Raw genomic sequence first — 22,738 nt, 5'->3', positions numbered from 1 at the left:
GGTCTTACCGTGTGCAGGGCAGCCCACCATCCTTGCTTTGAGTCCATCTGGCCACCCCTAATAGCAACAGATGCTCAATGGGGGAAGGGGGGGGGCAGTCAGTCCTGACATGGATAGTGAGGTCTCCTTTATGCTGGAAACTACAAAGAAGCTAAATATCTCAGTTTCTGACCTTGAGAAATGTATAATCAAACATCACTGCTGGGGAGAAGGAATTTATTTAGGAAGGAGGAACATGGAGAAGTTGGAGGATTCAGGGGACTCACACTCACACTGCCCCCTTCACCCCCCTGGCCCCATTTCTGCCCCGTTCAGATTTAGTTTGTGCTGGTAAGGGAAGGCTGGGGTAGATGACCAGAATAATGAATTTTAAATAGATGCCTGGAGGAAACTAGTAATGCTTCCTCCAACCCCAGCATTCCATGCAAGTAACATCATCAGTCTGTCCCGACTCAGTGGCCAGCTTGGTTTCTGAGGGAAAGAGAAGCAACCTTTTTAAAGGGGGTGGGGTGAATACTGTCACAGTTGCCACGATTTCATTTCTACAATAGTCAAACCTTACTTGTGTAATAAAGGGACTTCTGAGAAATGGAAAGTAGGCTGAATTTTTGTTAAGCATAATATATGGTTTCTATTAACTTACTTGACCTGTGAGGTCAGAGATCTTTTTGTTTCAGTTCCAATGGATTTTTATTTTCTAAAAATCCCTAGCACTGCAATGGAGGTTAGGGTCGGGGAGGGAGAAGTACTTAATGTTTGTTTATAGATCATTTTGAAAGGGAGGCTTATGGAAAAAATTAAGGACCATTTAAATAAATTGTCTTGCTTCTCCTAAATTTCTAGATCTGTAAAAATGAACCTTAATCCTGATTCTGTGACAGGAAATAGGGTGTGTGTGTGTGTGTGTGTTATTTCCTGACCTATGATTTCATCACTGTAGAGAATTCCTTGCAACTCCTTGGGATCATGCTATCTTATTTTTACCAGGCTCCACCCTTTAAACTGCAAACTTAAACCATTTAAGTCAAAACTCCTCAGGAACAGCGCATAAGAACAATATAATTAGTCAATAATACCAACTTCTTTGGAAAGGGTTTGTCCATAGTACTCAATTTCAGTAACCACCCCTTTCCTCTGCCTCTCATTCTCTAATGACTCCAATTTGCGGGATTTCTTTTCTTAGAATATCCTTCAGAGCATGGACAGGTACCCAATTTGTAAGGTAGCATTCAAGGTTTAATTAGCACTTTTTTCAGTCATTCTTTCATTTCTAGAACAGAAATTCTATCAATGAAAGATCAGCAAGTTATCTACAACTTACAGAACTGCCTGGGGACTTTCAGAGGTTTTGTGAAGACTTACTTGAATGATCCTGAGATTTTAGTTCATAATCACACATATAACATGTTGGGTACAGGACTAACTTCCTAATTGCTAGTCTGGTCTCCTATCCACAACTCTGAACTGTTCCTCACTCATATGTACATACATACACATATACACACGTGTCACATGTGTATGTATGAAAAACATTTCATGCTTTTAAAACTTTTTTTTTCTTGAGGGTTTTTTTTTTGGGTAGAAAGATCTATTTTCTTTCGCAACATGACTTTTATGGAAATGTTTCGCATAACTTGACATATGCCTTCTTAATGGGAGGTTAGGAAGGAAGGAGAAAATCTGACTCAAAAGTTTTAAAAACACAAAATTTTTTTTCATTTAATTGGGGAAAATAATATATAGATAAGATTATATATATATGTGTATATAATATATACATATATACACATATATATACACATACACACACAAAATTTCCTATTTTATTTTATAATATACAACCTTCTCTTTTAAACACATCACACTTGTACCACTATCAAATCTTACATGCTAACGAGGGATGGGAAAATCATATGTAATATCCATGTGCTCTGTCCCTGTGTGAGGATTCTACAACTCAGATCACAATTTTAGATTACTGAATCTGGCCCCCTCTTGTAGAGGAGGAAATGAAGGCACAGAGATCAGATCGTTTGCATAGGGTCACCTCAACAGTGCCTAACTTGAGCCCATCAGGCTATCTCTCAAAAACAAGAATGACATTATTTGTTAACAATAAATTGTGTGTTTCCCCACATGTGGGGAATGAGACAGCACAATCCTACCGTCTGGCTCAAAGAAGACCATCTAATCATGGCAACTTCCTTGTCCAGGTTAAGTACTAGGGAATAGCCAGAGGCATAAAAAAGTTATAGCACTCTTTTCACTTTACTACTTAGATATAGGGGGAAAATAAATAAAACATTGTTATTCTGCCTTCTTAGAATTTGTAGTCTAATGAAGAGATAAGGCAAATACAAATAACTGCAATAATTTAATACACACACACACACACACACACACACATTAGAAATCTATGACCTTCATAGGATCAGATTTAAGCTGGCAGGGACATTAAAAGTAATCTAATCAACCTCTCTCACTTCTAAAGAAGACAAAACTGAGGTCCAGAAAGGTTCCATGTCTTGCTAAAGGTCACACAGATATTAAAGGCAGAGACAGAATTTGAACCCAGTTTCTAGATTTCAAATGTAGTGATCTTTGTACTATAACACCAAGTTAAATTGTACTTCTTGGTGGGGATTCCAAAAATATTTCATGTAGGTGGTATCTGATTTGGCAAGGGTCAGGCTTTATAATTAAATATATTTTGTGTTACCTGAGTCTCATTTTCTCCCTCAATCTGACAAATACCAACAGGAACTTTTCCATCTTTATTCCTTTCCAACTCTTTTTATGTTTTCTGATATTTTTTAATCACTTAGTTCATTTTTAAACATTCTTCAATTAAGAATTTTGTATTAGATTTTCCAGCTATGCTCTCTTGTTATAAAAGCAATACAGTAGAAAAATCATTGGTAGACTGATGATGGGTTTAAACGTTAGCTCTGACAGTGTCTGAGTGATCTTGGAATGACCTTTTAAGTGTTTGAATTTTTTTTAACATATAAAACAGAAATCTTATTTGCTCTACTTACATCACAGCACTGTGAATAGCTTTGTAAACCATAAAGTGTTATATAAATGTGAGGTGTGTGCACTGGTGCAGAATAGGAATTGAGATGGGGCTAAGCAGTAGCAAAATGAGAAGATTCTACTTACTGTCCTACCCATGTGATGCTGGGAATGCTAGGAAACTTCTAGGTGGTAGTTTTGTTCCCTTAGTTCATACTTAGCCAAATTTAGAATGATTAGTGTTTTGATTTTTTTCCTTGAATTTTATCTTATAGATTTAGTAGGGAAGGCACAAGGAAAGAATTTCTTCCTTTAGGCATTTATTCTAGGTATTTTGCAGAACAGCAGTCAACTTACAAGCCACTCCTTTCTGTTTTCCAAGACCCCATGATCTTAAGCAATTAAAAAATGTTTTAAATAATATGATGATTGTATTTGTACATAATGGTGTTGGTTCACTCATGTCAGATTCTTTATGACCACATGGACCATACCCTCATAGAATTTTCTTGGCAAAAAATACTGGAAAGGTTTGCCATTTCCTTCTTGGATAGATTAAGGCAAACAGTTTAAATGACTTGCCCAGGATCATACAGCTAGCAAGTATTTGAGGCTGGATTTGAATTTAAGTTCTCCCAACTCCAGACTCGGCACTCTATATACAAAACCAGTACATATACATATTTTTTAAGGGAGGGATGGGTGGCAGTCACATAAACTATTATTTACTATGTTTTGAGGCTAATACTACTGTTTTCTTTTTCTTTTACGGAGGCAATTGGGGTTAAGTGACTAGCCCAGGGAAAATCAAATTTGAACTCAGGTCCTCCTGACTTCAGGCCTGGTGCCCTATCCACTGCACCACTTAGCTGCCCCTACTGTTTTCAATTATCTAGAAAAGTAATACAAGTGATCTTTCAGAGCTGGTACACTATTCTAAAACTGTCGAACCACATAATAGCACACCTCAAAGAAGCCCCAAAGATGTGCTTCTGAAGAGCTAGATCTGAATTTTCTTAGCTCTCAGGATAATTAGGTATTGTGAACCAGATTCAAGGGAAGAAACATTAACAATTCAAAAAACATTTCAGTAAACTAAACCCCTTCTGTCCTCTTTAGACTCTTTCCATTAATCCATGTTATTACTCATTTAGAGAATTTATAAATAAATCATAGTACTAGTATCATGCACTCAAATCGATTTGGCAAGAAATAAACCCCAAATCAAACAGAAATCTCAAGCTGTTTTTTTCATTGTTTACAATTATGTAATGTTTTTTCCTGCTAAATATTAGATTAATTATGAATAAGGGCAAATTACTGTTGGCTAATAAAACCACTGTTATTTATGAAAATATTAATGGGAGGCATTTTCAGTGTTCTCCCTTATAGTATGTCTGCAGCCTGCATGCAGAATTTAAATGATATCAAACATATATTCTGAGACCTGCATTAATATAGTAGGTACATGAGTTGTTTAATCATAGCCTTTTAGAAGTAGGAAACCTGAAAAATGATAAATTATTGTAAGTACGATGGGCTAGTGACTCTTCAGGTTTATGTAGCTGGTTATTTTAAGTAGTCATTTGCTACTAAGGAGACTATTCATTTGTCTTATGTCAGTGTAATTTTTCAGAGGATGCTGAAAGCCATTTTTTTTACTAGACTTTTGGCTATAGCAAAGAAATTCTCTGAGCTTCAATTAATGAACTTGCCAGAGGCTCCATACAAAATTCTCGTTAGGGAAAATACTAAAGTGAAAATTCCTCCACCTCTATCAACCCAAATGTATTCCTTACTTTTGTCATATTCCTCTCTTCCTTGCTCTCTCCATGAACACTGTGTCTAGCACACATAGTAAATGGTTAATAAATGCCCTTTTAACTCAATCTCAGTGATCTAAATACAACTCTTGGGAGGTTGAAAATTAATACTAGATAACTTTGCTGAAATATTTCATCTACTTCTGCATTATTTATTTATTTCATCTCCTACTCCCCACACTATTACTTCTTTTCTGAATCAACTCAGCATACCTACCTTGAAGAATCAGTTCCTAAGTAAAACATGGGGAGAAAGTTCTTTAAGTTGTTCTCTGAAAACATGTAAGAATGAATAATTCTTTATTATGAGAAATGAACTGAATATAGAAATAAATGATTATTTTTGTTCAAATTTCATAAACAAATAGGCCTGTGAAGGCAAAGAGGACATTGGCACAACAAAAGTCAATCATAACAGGTGAGAATTGGACAGAATAGACAACATGGATCTCTAGATAATCTAATTTCTTTTTTACCAATGAGGTAGCTAACACTAGTGGCTAAAACTTCATGTCTACAGAATAAAGACATAAATAAGCAACAATATTGCTAAAAGGCAAATAAGAGAAAAAAAAATGTAGGTCTTAGATTTTTGTCCTTCGATAATTGAGAGCTACCCATATAAAGATTAAAAGGAGGTATCAGTTATCCAATTTACAACAGATAACTTAGCTCAGAGAGCAAGCAGGAAGTGACAACATTTCTAGTTTCCTTCCCTAATATGTATTCATACACAATTTGGTGTATGTATCATGACTCCGACCCACATTAAGTTGTGACTGATAATTTCCTTGCATTAATCAATTATTCTGGTGACATGGTCTCACTCTGTCCCTTGGTTAAGAAACTGGAATTTCTTTTTCTTGGCCATGAAATTATTTGCCAATTAATATGATTAGCTTATTAAAGAAAATGTTTTTATGCTTAAATCAAGCCCTATAAAATTCAATTCATTTTAAAACCAATCCTATTCTTGAAAAGATCTTCAGGGAAATAAAGTAGAGGTACCATTTAATTATCTGCTTTAAAACACTAGAGAGAAAAAAAAAAGACAAACATTTTCAGATCTTTTTTATTCAAAAGTTTTTCAAAAGAAATTAAACAGAAAAAGCTGACAATCTAATCAAATTTACAATTCAAAAATGTCTTTTGGCGTTTAACAACAAGTCCTAGGAAACAAAACTACAGAGTTATCTTGAACCGGACAAATAAGTTACCACTGGCAAGTTTGTGGCACTAGTAAAACAAAAATAAAAAATTAACTCTCTTGATCATATAGATATCTCTATGAAAATCTTTTTTTTCAATCTGTACAAAAGGTCTTTCTTCATAAATTAATTTTTTTTTATAATTTAATGGCTGTCTACTATGTGATGTTTAACTGATTATTTCTTTATGTACAGAGGTTATGTTTCCCAAATCTTACCCAGACGAGTATGGCACTTAGTTCAGACACCCCTAGCAGCAGATCTTCCCTTCCTCCAACAGAGCTATCTAATGTTTTTTTCTGCCTTAACTAATGCAAAAGTATCAAGTAGTGAGAGATCCAGGTTTGCAAACATACTAGATACAAGGAAGGAAGGAAGGTGCTGCAGGAAGTCTGGACTTTTACAAAGCAGTAATATTCCAGGGAGCATAGAACCAATAATACCACAACTTAAAAAAACAAAAACAAAAAACCCCAAAAAACAAAACAAAACAAAAAAAAAAAAACACATTTCTCTTATGACTATGTAATTCACTAGAATCTATACTTCTCAGAGCAGCAATTACTTTTGAAACTATGAAATGTCACCGACATCTATACTCAAATACACGAATAAAATTTAAAAACTAAAAAATACTTGAAAGAAATAACTGCTTAGTCCTAGCTCCTGAGCTAGGAGGATTTGGTCTGTGGAAACAGGGAGGGCCAGCAACCTGTCCCAGTACAAAAGGAAATAAACTTTGAGGTAGATAACTGATCATACACAGCTGACCAGACAAGTACACAGTTTTGGAAGACAACTTAATTTATCATTGTTTGTTTTAAATGTATGTAATTGTAATAAAAAACAGCTTTCATAACAGTGACTTATCTAATATGTAAAGTAGAAATAACTGTGTATTTATGAATCAGGAATTTCATAGTTTCAAAATTGGTTTCCTTTACACTTAACACTTGTAGTGATGATGTAAAGCGTGGCACTGCTTGGATCCAAGTCTTCCTTCATGCTTTTGTGTCCATACATCAATTAAAATTATAAAACCTAAATGTAAATGTACAAAAAAGGCACATTCTCCTAACCGCAAACTGGTCCGGCAAAAATAAAGAGTACAGAAGATGTAATGCTGAGACAAATCAGAGTTATTGGTTACTGGCTCTTTGGTCTTTGGTAAAGTTACCTTTAAAAGTGCCAAGTCATTTTATTTTTAAATTTACCTAATATAGAGAGCTAGTATCCAATCATTTATGTTCCTACTCACATCTCAGCTTATGTTTGAAAATAAATCCTTTACTTTTAGCTTTTGCCATTTTGCTGTAATAGCAACATTTTCGGTTTGCTCGATCTCAGGCATCACCCTCATTCTAAAGCACTATCATTAGTAGAAAGAAAGGACAAAACATTCCGTGATTCCCCACCCGCCCCACCCCCACTCCCTCCGCTACCTACACTAAAACTAGAACATCAAGTTAGGTTTTTTTTTTCTCTTTTCTGAAAAAAAGGCAAAAAAGATTTACATTGCATCATACAGCAGATTTCCTAAATCAGTCAAACTACCAGAGGGAATTGTTGGCATAAGGCCTTACAAACAATTTATCCTATTAAAATTTCCCTAGTCAGAAAATGTGTTTCACACAAAACATTTTTCCCCCCTTTTGCATTTCACTACCTTACACATTATGTGAAAAATCATTAAAAACACCTACTACACATTTAAAAAAAGCCAAATTTTCAGCAACTTTTATTGACTACCTTTTAAAAGCCCTATGCTGCTGTTTTACAAGGCATAATAGACCAGCTCATTTGGTCAAAGCATTCTACATCATTAGTTTGGACTAACTTTTACTGAAACAGCTACAGCATTGAAAGATTTAAGGCAAATTGGAATTGATAGAAAAAGATAAGACACTTCACACACTACGTTCAAAGAAAAACAGAGAACTAAGAAAACGGACACTGTGACTGCAACACACGGCACTACAGCAACATCCACACTGCAAGCAGAGAACATCAGTTGTGATGTTTGACTACTTAAACTTCAGAAAACCCATTTCATACAAATAAAAAAAAAAAAAAAAACAAAAAAGAAATTAAACACAAAAAAAACAAAACACAAAAATTTGGTCATGCACATGAAGGAGTCTTCGTGGTCTTTGTGCATTCCCAGAAAATTGTTTTCTTTTCTTTCTTTCTTTCTTTCTTTTTTTTTTTTTTTTTTTTTTTTTTTGCATCATAACACTTGATAAAAACTTTTTTTTTTTTTTTTTTTACTAAAATAAACCTGTTCAGGGGAACAGCTACTAGATGAATTTAAGGATTTTTTATGCACCTTATAGAACTTATAGCAAAAATAGTTTTAGTTGATTTCATTATAAATAACGTTTTCAAGAACCTGTGCAAAACTGTCAATAATTTCTAAAGCACAATTGATCAGAAAAATCCATGATTGTTTCAGCCTTCACACCCTTCTTCAGGTAAGGACACTCCTCTATACATCTGGAAGAGAAAAGTCAAAGAAAGAAAAAGGAGAATTGCTTTGTAGACTTGATAAAATATAAAACCAAGTGTTTAACCTGTTTCTCATTTAAAAAAACACAATTTTGGGAAAAGTCATGCATTTCAGGCATGGGGGCTCAACTGAACAGAGGAAAACCAATTCCAGAGTTAAGGATACATCACTAGATCATGTGTTGCCTCTGATTTCTTGATTTCTCTTATTTAAAATACTGGGCTGGTTAGGAACATTTTTTCCCCTCTCCCCAAACATGAAACACTCATAGAAGGCTTTAGAGATCAAGTATAACAAAATGAAAACACAAAGCCAGTGCAAATAAAAACTGATGTGTCAGGTACTCCACATAGCTTATATTTTATTGTAACCTATTATGCTGAAAAGTAAAATACCACATAGAATTATTTGCCCCCAAATGCAATTTATCAATTTAAGATAGTGATCTATGATCCTATAATCAGAAGCTACCTGACTACATTCATTTTGGGATATACAACCTTCAAGGTCTTACCCAAGGCTATTTATATTGACTTCTTGTCAGGATGTGGTTAAGTTTGCAATATAACATTTTAAAAATTAGTATACATTTATGTATCGACTATTATGGCAGCAAAGAATATGTGTGACAGTTCTTGTCAGTCAATTCCACAAATCCATGTAACAGTTGAGGGATTTCTTTGTGTTATATGTGAAACTTGAGTTGTACATGTTATATGAAATAGAAAATATTGATAGAGTAGTAATGAATGTGACTCTCCCTTACCCACCAGTAATAAGATAAGGGCGGGGGGGGGGGGGGGGAGAAGGTTAGATGTATAGCAACCTAAATAATATGATGCACACAGATTCACATGGGTTCAAACTAAACCTTTATTTGATCATCATCCCTGACTTCTGTAGGGTCAATATTTCTATTGAAACAGAAAAAATAGATTTATTCCAAATGCTTAAGGCATCTGTGCCTGAAGCAATTTATTTGGAATAAATCTATTTTTCTACTTTGATGTTTCATTGTGTTAAACAGGTGACCCTGTGGTTTTGAAGACCAGAGTATAGAACCTAGCAGGTTTTATCAATTAAAAAAGTTTCAAGTTCAAAGCCAACAGTGTTATAAAATAAATGTTTATTTATTAAGACTGAGTATATATGTCTGGTCTCAGAGATCAGGCTATGGTATTTAAATAGTTTACTACCAGAAAATGAGTATTTTTGATGATAGCAACCCATCAAATAGACAAATATAAAATATAACTCAGTCTTTTATAGACTACAAAGGCTAATGCAGATTGGATAGAAATGGGAAGGTACTAATAATGAAATAATGATTTTATCATTAAAAAATAATTTTCCTTATCTATAGGGATAAGGAATGTACCTGTGATTTCACTAATTAATCAATGTACTAACAGTGGTGAGAGTTCAATTTAAAATTTTAGTATGTTACTATCTACGGCACTAAGAAGTTAAGCAATCTGCCCAGGTTCATATAGGACTTGAACTCAGGTCTAATTTGATTCTGAGGCCATTTCTTTAATACATCATATTGTTTATTTCACTAATGGTACTCTTAATTTAAGATCTTTTTCTAATGAACAACAAGCAGAGGAACTAAACATAACCATAATGGCATCATTGACAAAAGTAGAAGAGAAAGAAGTTGGGGCTAAATTGAAGGTTCTCTATAGGTCCTAAAATAATTGGTTTAACTGTAGGTCCAAAAATGATATGAAATATCATTTCAAGTCATACTTATCTCATCTAAATGCTTATTAAGGATTTAATCAAACCATTACGCATAAAAATAATTTCCACTTATGTGACTATCAGTTAGAGAATGAAGAGAGTGCAAGATTCCTTGAAGAAATTGATAAGATCCTCTGAACTAAGAAGATATATAATATAGTATCAGATGACTGAACTGTCTGAATACCTTGGAAAACAACAAAGATTTTGTTGGTATATATGAGAATGGAACAAGAAACAAAACTCACTTAGCCTCATGCTAGTTTAAGATGTAATGCTTCTCAAAGAAAATAGTTGAGAGGGATTTAATGAGGTGAACATTGATCATGGTAAGAACAGATACAACTGATTTTGTCTCAATAGGCAGTGAACAATTAAAAATGGTGAAGCCTTCAGAGCTTGTTAGAATCTGGTAGATCAGAGAGAAAATAAAAACCAGCACCAGAAAAAAAGGGTTTATTAATAAATAATATGTGTCATATATTTATATAAAATATAAAAATTATTTTGTGTGGTAAATATATCTATATATCTATATCTATATATCTATATCTATATATATATATATATAAACTATGTGTATATATCTATCTATCTAGAGAGAAAGAGAACATTGTAAAGCTGGGAATATGTTTTGTTTTACTATATCTGTTTGTCACAAGGGCTTTGTTTTCCTTTCTTTTTGATTTGGGGAGGAGATGGAAGGGAAAGAAGGTAAATTTCAGTTAGTTAAAAATGTTTTAAAAATTAAAATATCTATAAAATAAAAAAAGTTTATTTTAAAAAATAAAAGGAAAGTAGCATGTATAAAGGAATCTAAATTTGTTGTTTAGACTAGCTATTGACTCTTGCAGAAGAAAAGGAAAGGGATAAGATAAAGATGTTGTATCATCATTTCTTAGTGCAGTTTAATTGCTCCTAAAGCTAAAATATATCTTTTATCATCAAACACTCATTCTTCTAGTAGATAAGGGAAATAGGACAACATGGCTTAGAGGAAAAATTTGTGAGCAAAGATGATGAAGGAAGATGATGGTGGCAGATGATAAATGGTATTATATCTAAAACCAAATATATCTGACATTAAAAAGAGCTACGAAAGACCTTGGTAAGAAATTTAGCTAAGCATGATGATGATGATGATGATGATGATAACCAGAATTTATTTGATGGTCTGAGGTTTGCAAAGTACTTACAAATATCTCATTTGATCCCTACAACAATTCTTTGAAGAAGGTGCTATTGTTATACTCATTTTATAAATCAGTAAACTGAGGTAAATAGAAGTTTAACAATTTGTCCAGAGCCATACTGGTAGTAATGTCTGGAACAACAAATAAACTCCAAGTTTAGCACTCCATCCACTGTATGATCTAGTTGCCTAGATCATTCTGAAAACTATAGTAAGAGAGGTTCCAAATGGAATACACCTGATAGCTTTTTTATATTGATCTATTTTAACTGATAATAAGAGTAGACCTACTTGGACTTACTTCTTGATACAAACTAATAATAAAATGCAATGGCACTAAAGAAAGGAAGTTAGCCAAAGTGCTTGGACTTGACCAGATACATATGGAAGAAATCTAATTTAAGGAAGCAATTTAAAAGTAGGGATTGTGTTTTCAAGACATTTCAAAGAAGAGAAAATTACAAAAGAATGGAAAAGACCAGAGATGATGATACTTTTACACACACACACACACACACACACACACACACACACACACACAGTATCAGCAATGACTACTCGTTTTCTTGTTTTTGAAAAAAGCATAATAAGAATAAATATCAATGATGTCATTGAGAAAAGGGTGAGAAGGAAACAACAGATAGGCTTTTCTAGATAATTTTCTACAGAGAAACATATCTTTATAATTACATAGCTACTGGAAAGATAAACAGAATATAAGATGTTACTGTCTACTCTGTATTGTTGTTTAAACAATTAGCCCTGAAAGCTTGACTCAAATAAGGTGTGTCTCCCATGTAGAAGCTAAAATTATACAATACCTTAAAACTTATATATTATCCTGAGGTATTTCATGAGTTGAGTGTCAGAAGATGTCTTGAGTAGAGTTCAAAGTAAAGATTTCCTTTTGATGGCAGAGTTCTCTCCAAAGTTTCCTAATTGCTTTGTACAAACATATCAAACTCTCTAATAGTAAAAAAGTCTTTTCAGTGAAATTCACAGTAATAGAAAAGAGATTGGTCTACCTATCCAAATTAGCAAAACTGAGTGGATGTAAAACTAGTTTGCCCAGATTATGCCATATAGTTAGATATCTCAATGAATTCTTTTATCTGTATATGTTAAGTATTAATGATGACAACAAGCTGATCTCAGAACTGATTGGGCATAATCACATCTGGGAAAATGCAGTATTTCAGTAATGCACTGAATCCCATCTCCTTAATACGGGTATAATACCAGGAAAGCTGAATAGTGTGAATCACTGTATTAAATCAATCAAGACGCAAGCAAATCACAAGGCAATTAAGAGAAGCATGATAGGTTTAAATAGACCACAGCATTACCCATGATGATTTGTCTATGAAAAATGGGAAAGGACATCTTTAAGGATATGTATTTAAGCATAAAACAGGGCAAGGTGGTCATGTGAAATGAGGGAGAAAATAGATGAGGACTCTTGGATACTGCACTGATTTGTATGACAGTAAAGGAATTAGAGAAAGACTTTCAACATTTGAGTTGAAGTCCTTAAAGAATATCTGTGGAAGGAGAGATATAGAAGGCTCAAAGTATAAAGGATGAGAACGGACACAAGCTCTGTAACCTTCACCAGTGGAAGAAGAGAAGAACATTGAAAAAAATCAGAGATTCCATGAAGTCGCACTGAAATCAATTGAGCATGAGATATATATGTGTGTGTGTGTGTGTGTGTGTGTATATAAAGAGAGAGAGATATCCTCCAAATATGTAATCTATGCATGGAAGTATCAATACTAAAATGAGAGTTTGATGTGAAAACAGAAAACAACTTTTTCCTTATGACATAAGGAAAAAATAAAGACATCCTAGTCAATGTCTATCAACTTCTTTCACTGGACATGTCACACAGGTAACAAAAGTGTTTTTTTTTTCCCCCTTATTAGAGAGATACATCAATCTGTTTATCTGTAAAACCCCAGAGATTTTAAGATCTCTGAATTTTTGGTAACATTTAAAAATGTACATTTCATTAGTTTGGATAATTTAAATTACGGCCAATTCTATTATGAGAAAGATGCTATAAGGCATTAAAAAAAAAATTCTTGGTCCTAGAGTGATAGCAAACTTTTCCACATACCTCACAGTTACTTATTTTGTTGATAGGTATATGGAGAATGATCACTGGACGTCTCTACGGCAACCTGTTGCTGACCACTTGCCTCCTATAACAAAGCAGACTGGATATGAGACAGGTATTAGATGAAATCCTATTATTACTACTAGACTTGCCTGTTCGAGTGCAAATGTTAAAAGCACATAGCCTAATGCAAGAACTCTTTCGTGAGTGATGTAATTTTCATGTATTCCATATATTATTATATGCCCTGAAAAAAATTCATTTGCTGCTCTCACAGGCAGGCAGGCACTTTTCCAGTAAGATGTAAACAGATTTAAAATTTTTTTTCTAAAGAACACTAAGAGTCCTTCACTGACAGCCTTTATATTCCATCTTACTTTTGAACTTGTAGCACCTTGCATGGAAAAACAACTTAAATATTAGAGATAGTATCTTTTTTATTCATTAAGTTGAGCTAGCCACAGGTCTAAGCCAATCAACATATAGGAAGTGTGAAGCATCATAGGATCAGTCAACATTGGGGGTAAGTGCTTCTGTCATCTAACCATATTTGGCAGGGTGAATTTTGTGGCAACTGATGAAATGAATTGTTACCCATGCCTGTTTTACCCAATGTCATGAATGTTGTAAAATTTATTTGTATGAGAATTTATATTAATTTATATTTATATTAATTCGTGTTATTACTATGATGCTTAAAAGAAAAAGAATATGAGAGGGAAGCAAGGCAGACTTGGGGGCTATAAGTTTAATATGCAAGTCTGGATTAGATGATATCTTTTTTGATGATTCTATTTGTTCAAGATTTTTTGGTTTCCATCTTGGTGAAGGATGCGCTTATTTTTCTCCTACACCAAAGATTAGCAGTTGTTATTGAGCCATAGAAGTACTTCCTTTCTAGTTAGATGTGTAATTTATTTTTTATTCATTTTGTATTTTTGTAGAGCCCAGTTTTTTCTGTTCTGTTCTATATCTTTAAATTTGCAACTTACTTTTCTTTTGAATCATTTTAGTCTAAGTCAATTAATGATGATTGTCTATGGTATGGAAATATTTAATAGTGAAATTCTAAACTCCAGATATGACAATGTGCTTATAGAAGAAAAGACATAGGCTTAAATAGACATGGAAAGGGTTATAATTCCTGAAAATACTTCTGGGAAATTCAGATAGATGCCATTCCATCAATAATCAATGAGTGAGAGTATTATATTTCTTAGATGAAAATTCTACTCTAGCTGCACATTTCTTCTAAATCAAATTCTCTTTCAGAGTCTAACTTGTGATAGATCTTTTTTTGATCATTACTAATTTACCCACTTCCAAAACTACCCATTACAATAATGGCCATTTAATGGGATTACCCACCTCAACGGGAACAGCTGTTGTCTGAACATGTGTATACTGGGGTATATAGGCTCCTTGCATAGCTGTTGTGGCAGGCATGTACTGAAAGGAAGAAAGAGTAAAGTTTGGGTATGAAATCTAGTGTGAAATTTGGAGTACCTGGGACATTCTGAGATTTGAAATAAAGCATTTGGTACCCTGTTTGGGAGAAGTGTTCCTGAAGTCTTGCTCTTCTAAAAATTACAAGGTAATGTAGAAAGGTGAAGTGTATGTTTCCTAAGTTTTAGACTTTGTTAAATAAAAGCTAAAATTCTATCCTTGGTAGTAATTTCTACACAGAAATCATTTTTGTGAAACCTATTATAAGTTTCACTCCCTCAGTAATTTAGCTTCACTAGTATGTAATGACAGATTCTTTCTCGGACCAACGACCTTTCTGATCCTTTTGGAGGCCCACAGAATAGTTCCATGGCAAACACTAGTAGTCTCAATTGTTTAGGGACATGGGAATTAAATGGCTTATCAATTCTCTCATAGGTCTCTGAGGAACAGGGATCTAAGCTGTTTTTAACTCTTGGGCTTCTCAAGCTATGCTTTGTCAAAAGCAAGAGTGATTGTTTTAATCAACATCAGAGTCTGATGGGAGGGACAGAGGGGAGTGTGTGTGGCCCATGCTTCAGAAGAAGCTGTAATCCTAACTTTTTAGTGGCTCTAAAATTGGCAATGGAAAAATCCAGGGCCCTTTCCCCCCTTCACTTGACATCCCATCGAGGTTGATGATAGCTTTAATCACTAATTTTAACTATCTTCATCTTATTTCTAGTTAAAAAGGACTCTTCCTCCCCGCCACACACATGCAGTTTTTTTTTCATGGAATGTATCCTTCAATCTAACCTTCCCTTTGTACTCTAGCCTAATGCCGAGTCATCAAGGTGAATGTCCATGAAACTATGCGTTTTCTCTTTCTTTCTTCCTTCTCTTAGGAAGCTATTTGGTGCCTGTCCAAGTCCTGGAACCTTGCTGATTAAGAGAACCGACCAGGCTTCCCAGAGAGTGGGGATATGAGATGCCATGGAAAATCCTATGCCCTCAGATTCTTCTATTCCTAGAAAAGAAGAAACCTAGAGGGCGTGAAGGAGTTTCCAGCTTTCTTTTGTGGGCATCATCATTATTTTTGATAATGAGATCAGAATAAGGAGCAAATGTGTATTTCCTTTACTTCCCTATAGGGTTGCAAAGGTAAAAGTATTTATTCACAGGCTCTATATTTTGGTCAAGGAAAAATATCCAGGATTGACTTCAATTCATTCAGTCAACAAATATTTATTGAGTGCCTATTATGTGCAAAGTGCTGTGGGAAATACAAAGATGGGCTAGGACAGGATCCCTGCTCTCTCAAGGAGCTTACAATCTAGTGGGGGTATGGGCAAGGGAATACAGGCTGCTGGGAATTATTCTCTTTGTGGGCCCAGCCCTCATTAGCCTATACACAGCATTATATTAAGTTTCCACCTACTGTTCCAGTATTGCCTAGTGAAAGATGACTCATCTGTTGGGCCAAAGGGCTGATCATTGACGTAGGCTGTAGTGACATAGTATGGTCCATGGAGGGAGTTAACACAGCACCCTAGACAAGGAGAAAGACAGAAGCAACAACAACAACAACAAAAAAAGGTCTGAATGATATGTGAGAATCTCTAGATACCTTTTGCAAAAGACAAAGGAGCCTCTTTAATTTGTTGAGAATGGACAAGACAACAATGCAGGTGGTTTGGGGTAGTTTGAAAATTTTTATTCTTAATTCAAAAATTCATCAGTTTTCTCTAAAAGCAAAAGGGATGAAGTCTTAGCAATCACCTTGCACACATACACTGACAAAAAGCCCCTTTTCTCTAGTTCAGGAAGTATCAACCCCTACTCTCTCTCTCTTTTACTACTCAAAGGACACTAGTCCTTATATACAAGATACACCAAACTCAGAAGAAAAAAAAAAACCTCAAAAGAGATATATTCTTACCCTTTTAGATGGCAAAGAAATTTGTGCTTATAAATGAACAACTTTTCCTCTACATTTTACAAGAGCTTGCTTGTATATACAGATAAACAGTATAGAATAAATTATGATCACAGGCTGTACAACACTTTGCCTGGTACTCAATCAGTAAAGTACAGATTCCAATCATTCCTCCCCTGCCTTTTCAGTGTTTTAGACTTGCCATCCTACTACCCTAGCTATGTATATTTAAATGCATATTTGATGGTAGATGACTTTGTGATATTTTTAGGAGATCCTGAATAATAAATAAGATGGAAAAATGGACATGTTTCCTCAGAGATGAACCTTCTTCCTAATCTCCCCAAGACCCAATCTGAGCACATGAGATATATTCATATTTCTTTTATCTCTAAAATGAGTGAAGATATGAAAAGTACTAGCTGTAGCAATGGGTGAGAGAGGAGCATCAACCTTAACAAATACTTTAAGGGCAGTTTTTTCACTCATATTTTTTCCCCTACTTCAAAAAAAAAAGTAGAGGAACAAAAAGCATGTGATCAGCTTAAATGGAAATAATTCTGAAACACAGGATATGCTGAAGGAATTTCCTGTTCTGGTTTCCCATTTAGCTGGGTGATTGATAAAAGCTGCTGAACCAGGAAATCCTAAACTGAAAAATGGGCCCTTTTAAAAACTTTCTGTAGACAACAAAGGCTCCAGGCACCTTTCAGGGCATCCTTCTCTGGGCACTATCTTTGTTAAATTGTACGAGTCTCTTAGGCAATATTTCTGCTTTAGATCATTTCAATTATTCTCTAGCGACAAGTTACCCTTTCATTTAATACAGAGTGCTGCAATCAGGACAAATCTAATAAATGACTCTTAAACTATAGTCACCATATATATCAACCACTCCAGTTATGGTTTTCATTTACTTAAAAAAAAAAAAAAAAAGTTGCCACTATTTACAATTTACCATAAAAAAAGTGATGTGGCTGGTTTATTCTGAGTATTTAAAAACTGCTTTTAGCATTCATTATAATGAGAGATATTACATTTAATATAACAGTAAAAATACATAAGTATAAACTTATATGTATTACAATAAGTTTTGCTATTCAAATACTCAAAAAAAGTAGGATAAAGTACAATTTCCTCATAAGTTTCACATTTTTTTTATTTTTATAAATAGAAAATTTAATCTGACTCATCTCTTAAAAAAAAAATCAAGTTGAGGGAGGACAAACTATAGATCATTATTAATTGCCATTTCATGTAAACATATTTTCAAGATTCCAATATTGCCTGTGTATAATAGTTTAGACAAGAATATGTTACAGAAATTAAAAGGGAAACTTACAGGGTGCTGCAAGATATATGGTTGAGGCTGCATCCATGAAGGACTCTGCACCTACATTAAAAAAAAAAAAAAAAAAAGACATTCTGAAAACAACAATAACATCATCTACTGATTTTCTTCAGGACCTGACTCATCTAAGTACTGTTTAAAAAATAAAAAGATACCAAAGGAAAATACTGAAATAATATTATCAATTATTTACAGAATCCACATTCTGGATCTCTTGAAATGTTTTTTTTTTTTTTTTTTTTTTTTTAATTTTACATTTAAAAACCATGAAAGTATTTCAATATTCCAAATATACTATAAGTAAAATTTCATTTCTTATCCTTTTTTTTTCACTTCATCCTTCCTAAGCTTAAAAGCTACAATACTGAATCTGAATTCATTTAAACAAGTAGGCTCAAGCTTCTAACATAGTATACAAAATTTAGAATGTGGTACATTCTAAACTAGGCCTCAAATTATATCAATATAAGTGATTTCACCTTTGACTTGCCATCCTAGCCAAGATAATTATTTTATATGTATTCAGCATTATCCAAGAGGATTTTGAGATTCTGATGTATATAATGCAAAAACATAGCTTTAAACCAGAGGAAAATCACAAATTTCTTCAGATGCTTGCTGGAGCCTGCATTCTTTTATTTATTCATTCAAAAAAAAAAATCTGTTGAATACCTATGTGCAAGATCATCTGATTATATATATAATTTGAGACTTCTGCTTGTTATATTAATTTTGAATGCTTAACACAACCTTTAAAGAATTGATCACTAAAAAAAGTAAGAAAAGAACTGATCACTGTAAATGCATAAAATATTGCTCTCTACCATCACATCTGATGAAACAGATTAATTTGATATTTGACAACCTAACACACTACAGCTAAACATAAACTAATCTTGCAAATATGTTTGCTTTGATAAAAACAGCTGAAGTAAAATTCCCCTACAGGATGAGGAATGGTTCTGAAGTTACCCCTATTTGTCAGGGATTTCTAATCACTCCAGAAAATAGAAATCTATACTTAAGAAAGAAATTAAGACTTAAGGCCAAGGCTCTGAGTTGTGCAAATTACCATAAGTTTCTAGATTCAGTGTCTAAAGCAGGCAAAAAAAAAGTGGATCATAGAATTATAGCAAAAAAAGCTGTTTTAGGCCATTATATCCAAGCACTCATTCACAGAGAGACTCGGTGATTTGCTCAGGGTTACACAGTTAGTGTCTGAAATCACATATGAATCCAGGTCTTGATTTGAAGTCCAGTGCCTTATATACTGTTTCACACTGTTTCTATTCATCAAGCAAAATCAAAACCAAGCAATCCCCACTTGTTCCAAAGGCTTCCTTGATTACATAGATGCTCAAGTTGCATCTAAGCTTCTTTCTTAAGAATAACCCCCTTCTATAGCCCACTCCATTCTCATTACCTAAAATTAGAAGGTCTGTGAATGGCTGTGGGCAAAGTGTTTTGAGATTAACTTTGTAATGAGGCCCTAAGATTCATTTGCTCTTGTCTTCTCTTCAGAGCTAAGGCTGATTAAAGTTAAGTGCTTCTGGCTTATTAACATTAAGTTATCTGGAATGGAGCCTTTCCCCCATTAGGGTATGTGGTGTCTCCTTGATGCCAATTTCTCAAATCCAGTGGCTGTTCATGGTAGTTTGATGGAGAAAGGCCTAATCTGACATGAATTGCTTGTAATTGCAGAATCTTCACTGTTGTAGATCATCCAAAGGCTAATAGCTAGAGGAGCTAATTTGGGCCAGATCCTTCCATTTTTACTATGGTTCAGTGGATTGAGAGAGTTAGCAGGCTGCCAAGTCAGGGGCTACAATATCAAGTCCCTATTCAATAACAAGTCTCTATTCAAATTCAAACAACAAATTAGCAGTAGTCTTTTAAGTCTCTGTTCCTTAATTTTTCCAGATATAAAATGGGAAAATTAATGAGAGTTTCTGTTTAAAGAAAATTATAATATAAAGTATTTAAAAAGTTCTATTCCCACTACATTTTCAAATGTAGTTCTCTAGATGTCAAAGGAAAAAGATGTTTTAGGGAAAAACAAAATATTCAGAATAAAGTAATACACAGGGTAACAATCATAGGAAATTATCTTGTTTCTAATCAGTTCCAGTACTGACACCATTTCAATAATTTTTAAATTAAATTAATTTAAATACAAATTTAATACAATAAAATTGTATTAAATACAATACAAATGTCAAAAAACACTTTTACGACAAAGACAAAGTGGTAAGGAAATACTTTGTTGGTTCTAAATGTCAACAGAAGGATTTATACTTCTGTATATTCTTTCATTTATTTGAGAATTAGTTCATAATATATTCAATAAACTACATGGAAGTCTTCTTATCTCTACTTGCAGTGATAATTTTTTGTAAAACAGACTTTCTGAGTAGAGATAAAGGGGAGAAAAAGGTCATTTTAGAGATTAAATTGGGTAAATAATTATAAGAAAAATCACCTAAGTGCAGTGTTTATTTATAATTCTCTTTAGATCTTAGGGGAAAAAACGTCAAGTAATCTTAATACAGACTTCATAGTTGAATCCAATTCAATAATGATTTATTGAATGCCTTCTCTGTGTGAAAGAAATTGAAATGCTGGTTAAAGTATTTGAATTAATTCATTAATTTCTTCCATCTTTCTATAACAAAAATAAAAATTAAACAATTGTTACATTCAAAGCCATGTGCTAGGCAGAGGGAGATAAATAATAAGATAATAAGACATAATCTCTTTTTCTTATGCATTTATTATATTCTATTTTGTACTATGACTTTTGTATAACTTTTATTTCTACTATTAGGGTCATAAGTTCTTTAAGGAAAAACAAAGTGCTATGAGAAGTGCAGAGGAATATGAGATTGCTAGAGAGATCAAAAACAGCTTCCTAGAGGAGGCAATATTCAAACTAAGTGTTAAAGAAAGTCTAACAAAAGAAAAGGAGAATATAGTAATTATAGGGAGCTGCATAAGCAAAAACACAGATGTGAGAAAGCATGGGGCATATTTTGAGTATAGTGAGTAGTTCATGTTGGCTAAAATGCATGGTATATTGAAGGGAAGTAGTGTGACATAAGGCTCCAAGGCTAGACTGGAAACAACTTGACTTGAATGCAAAACTAAGGAGCCTGGACTTTTGGAACTGGGGAACTGTTTGAAGATTTTTGAGAAGAGAAGTGATGTAAGCAGATGTGTAAATCAGGATTACTCTGATATCAGTTTATATGGCAGGCTGAACAAGGGTAGTAATGAAAATGAGGTAGGGACATATATGAGAAATTTTACATGAACTGATCAAACTTATAAGTGACTAGACACAGAAGGAAGAGTTATGGAGAAAGCAAAATTGACTCAGAAGTTAAAAGCATAATGGTACTATTAAATATAACTAAAGAGTTTAGTAATAATACAAAGTTTTGAAGAAAAGATGGTTTTATGCATATTTAATTTCAGTTATCAGTTGGACATCCAAACCATAATATATATAATGGGTCATTGAAAATGCAAGGCCAGGTACATAAATGGGGAGCAGGGGGGAGAGAGCAAGAGAGGGAGAGAGGGAATAGAAGACAGAGAAAAAAAATTAGATTTGCAAATCAACTACATGGAGGTCAAAAATTAAAGTCAAGCTAATAGATGAAATTGAAAAAGAATATGGTATAGTGAGATGAGACACAGGATCTAGAATTCTGGAGAGATCCATAACACTCAGAAGACATTGGAAACAAGACAAAATAACTTAGGGAAGTAAATATTTGAGAAGTAAAAGGAGAACCAGAAGAATATAGTGTCATGTAACCCAGGAGAAGATTATAAGAAAAAAAAAAAAAAGAGTCTATCATTTATATATTGCTTTAAGATATACAAAGCACTTTATGTTTATTATCTCATTTGATCTCACAACAACCCTTTAATGTACTATTGCCACTGAAGATGGAGAACTGAAGCTGACAAAAGTTAAATGCTTAGAGTCACACAATTAATGTCTCAGAATTCAAACTGTGATCTTTCTGACTCTAGCACTATAATATGTATGCCACCTAATTGCCTGGGGTATGTGATAATGTGAAATATTGCAGAGAAAGTAAGGAGGATAAAGTCTAAGAAAAGAGAAACGAACTGTAGGAAACTGCAGTCATTAGGAACTGAAAGTTGTTCTAGGAGACTAGTGGACAGAGGCAAGATTGCAAAGGACTGGGGAGTATCTGGGTGATAAGAATGAAGACAGAAACTTCTCATCCAGGAAGTTTGTCAGCAAATCAGAAGAGATAGATGGATAACAAGATCAAGGAGTGATTGTGGATTTTTTCTTTTCAATATGGGGAAAAAGCATATTTGTAGGCAATGTGGAAGGATACAACGGCGAGGAAGATATTGAAAATTCAAGAAAGAAAAA

At 33.8% G+C, this 22,738-nt stretch overlaps 1 protein-coding gene across 4 annotated transcripts in view; it reads right to left on the bottom strand.

The window, feature by feature from the left end:
• Positions 1 to 5,896: 5,896 nt before the first annotated feature.
• Positions 5,897 to 22,738, bottom strand: part of RBMS1 (RNA binding motif single stranded interacting protein 1) — a 240,379-nt gene continuing 223,537 nt past the window's right edge. For all 4 annotated transcript variants that reach the window (XM_023499239.2, XM_031960588.1, XM_031960587.1 and 1 more), the window contains exons 10-14: positions 18,313 to 18,363; positions 16,473 to 16,583; positions 14,978 to 15,058; positions 13,610 to 13,694; positions 5,897 to 8,539 (exon numbers count right to left, since the gene is read on the bottom strand). In XM_023499239.2, coding sequence (XP_023355007.1) covers positions 13,617 to 13,694; positions 14,978 to 15,058; positions 16,473 to 16,583; positions 18,313 to 18,363 — 321 coding nt within the window. In that variant the 3' untranslated portion in view covers positions 5,897 to 8,539; positions 13,610 to 13,616. The remainder of the gene's footprint in view (positions 8,540 to 13,609; positions 13,695 to 14,977; positions 15,059 to 16,472; positions 16,584 to 18,312; positions 18,364 to 22,738) is intronic.

Source organism: Sarcophilus harrisii, chromosome 3 (assembly GCF_902635505.1).
Source record: "Sarcophilus harrisii chromosome 3, mSarHar1.11, whole genome shotgun sequence".
Taxonomy (NCBI): Eukaryota; Metazoa; Chordata; class Mammalia; order Dasyuromorphia; family Dasyuridae; genus Sarcophilus; species Sarcophilus harrisii.
The sequence above is the reverse complement of the archived record's forward strand: the minus strand, read 5'-3'. Positions and strand labels throughout refer to the sequence as shown.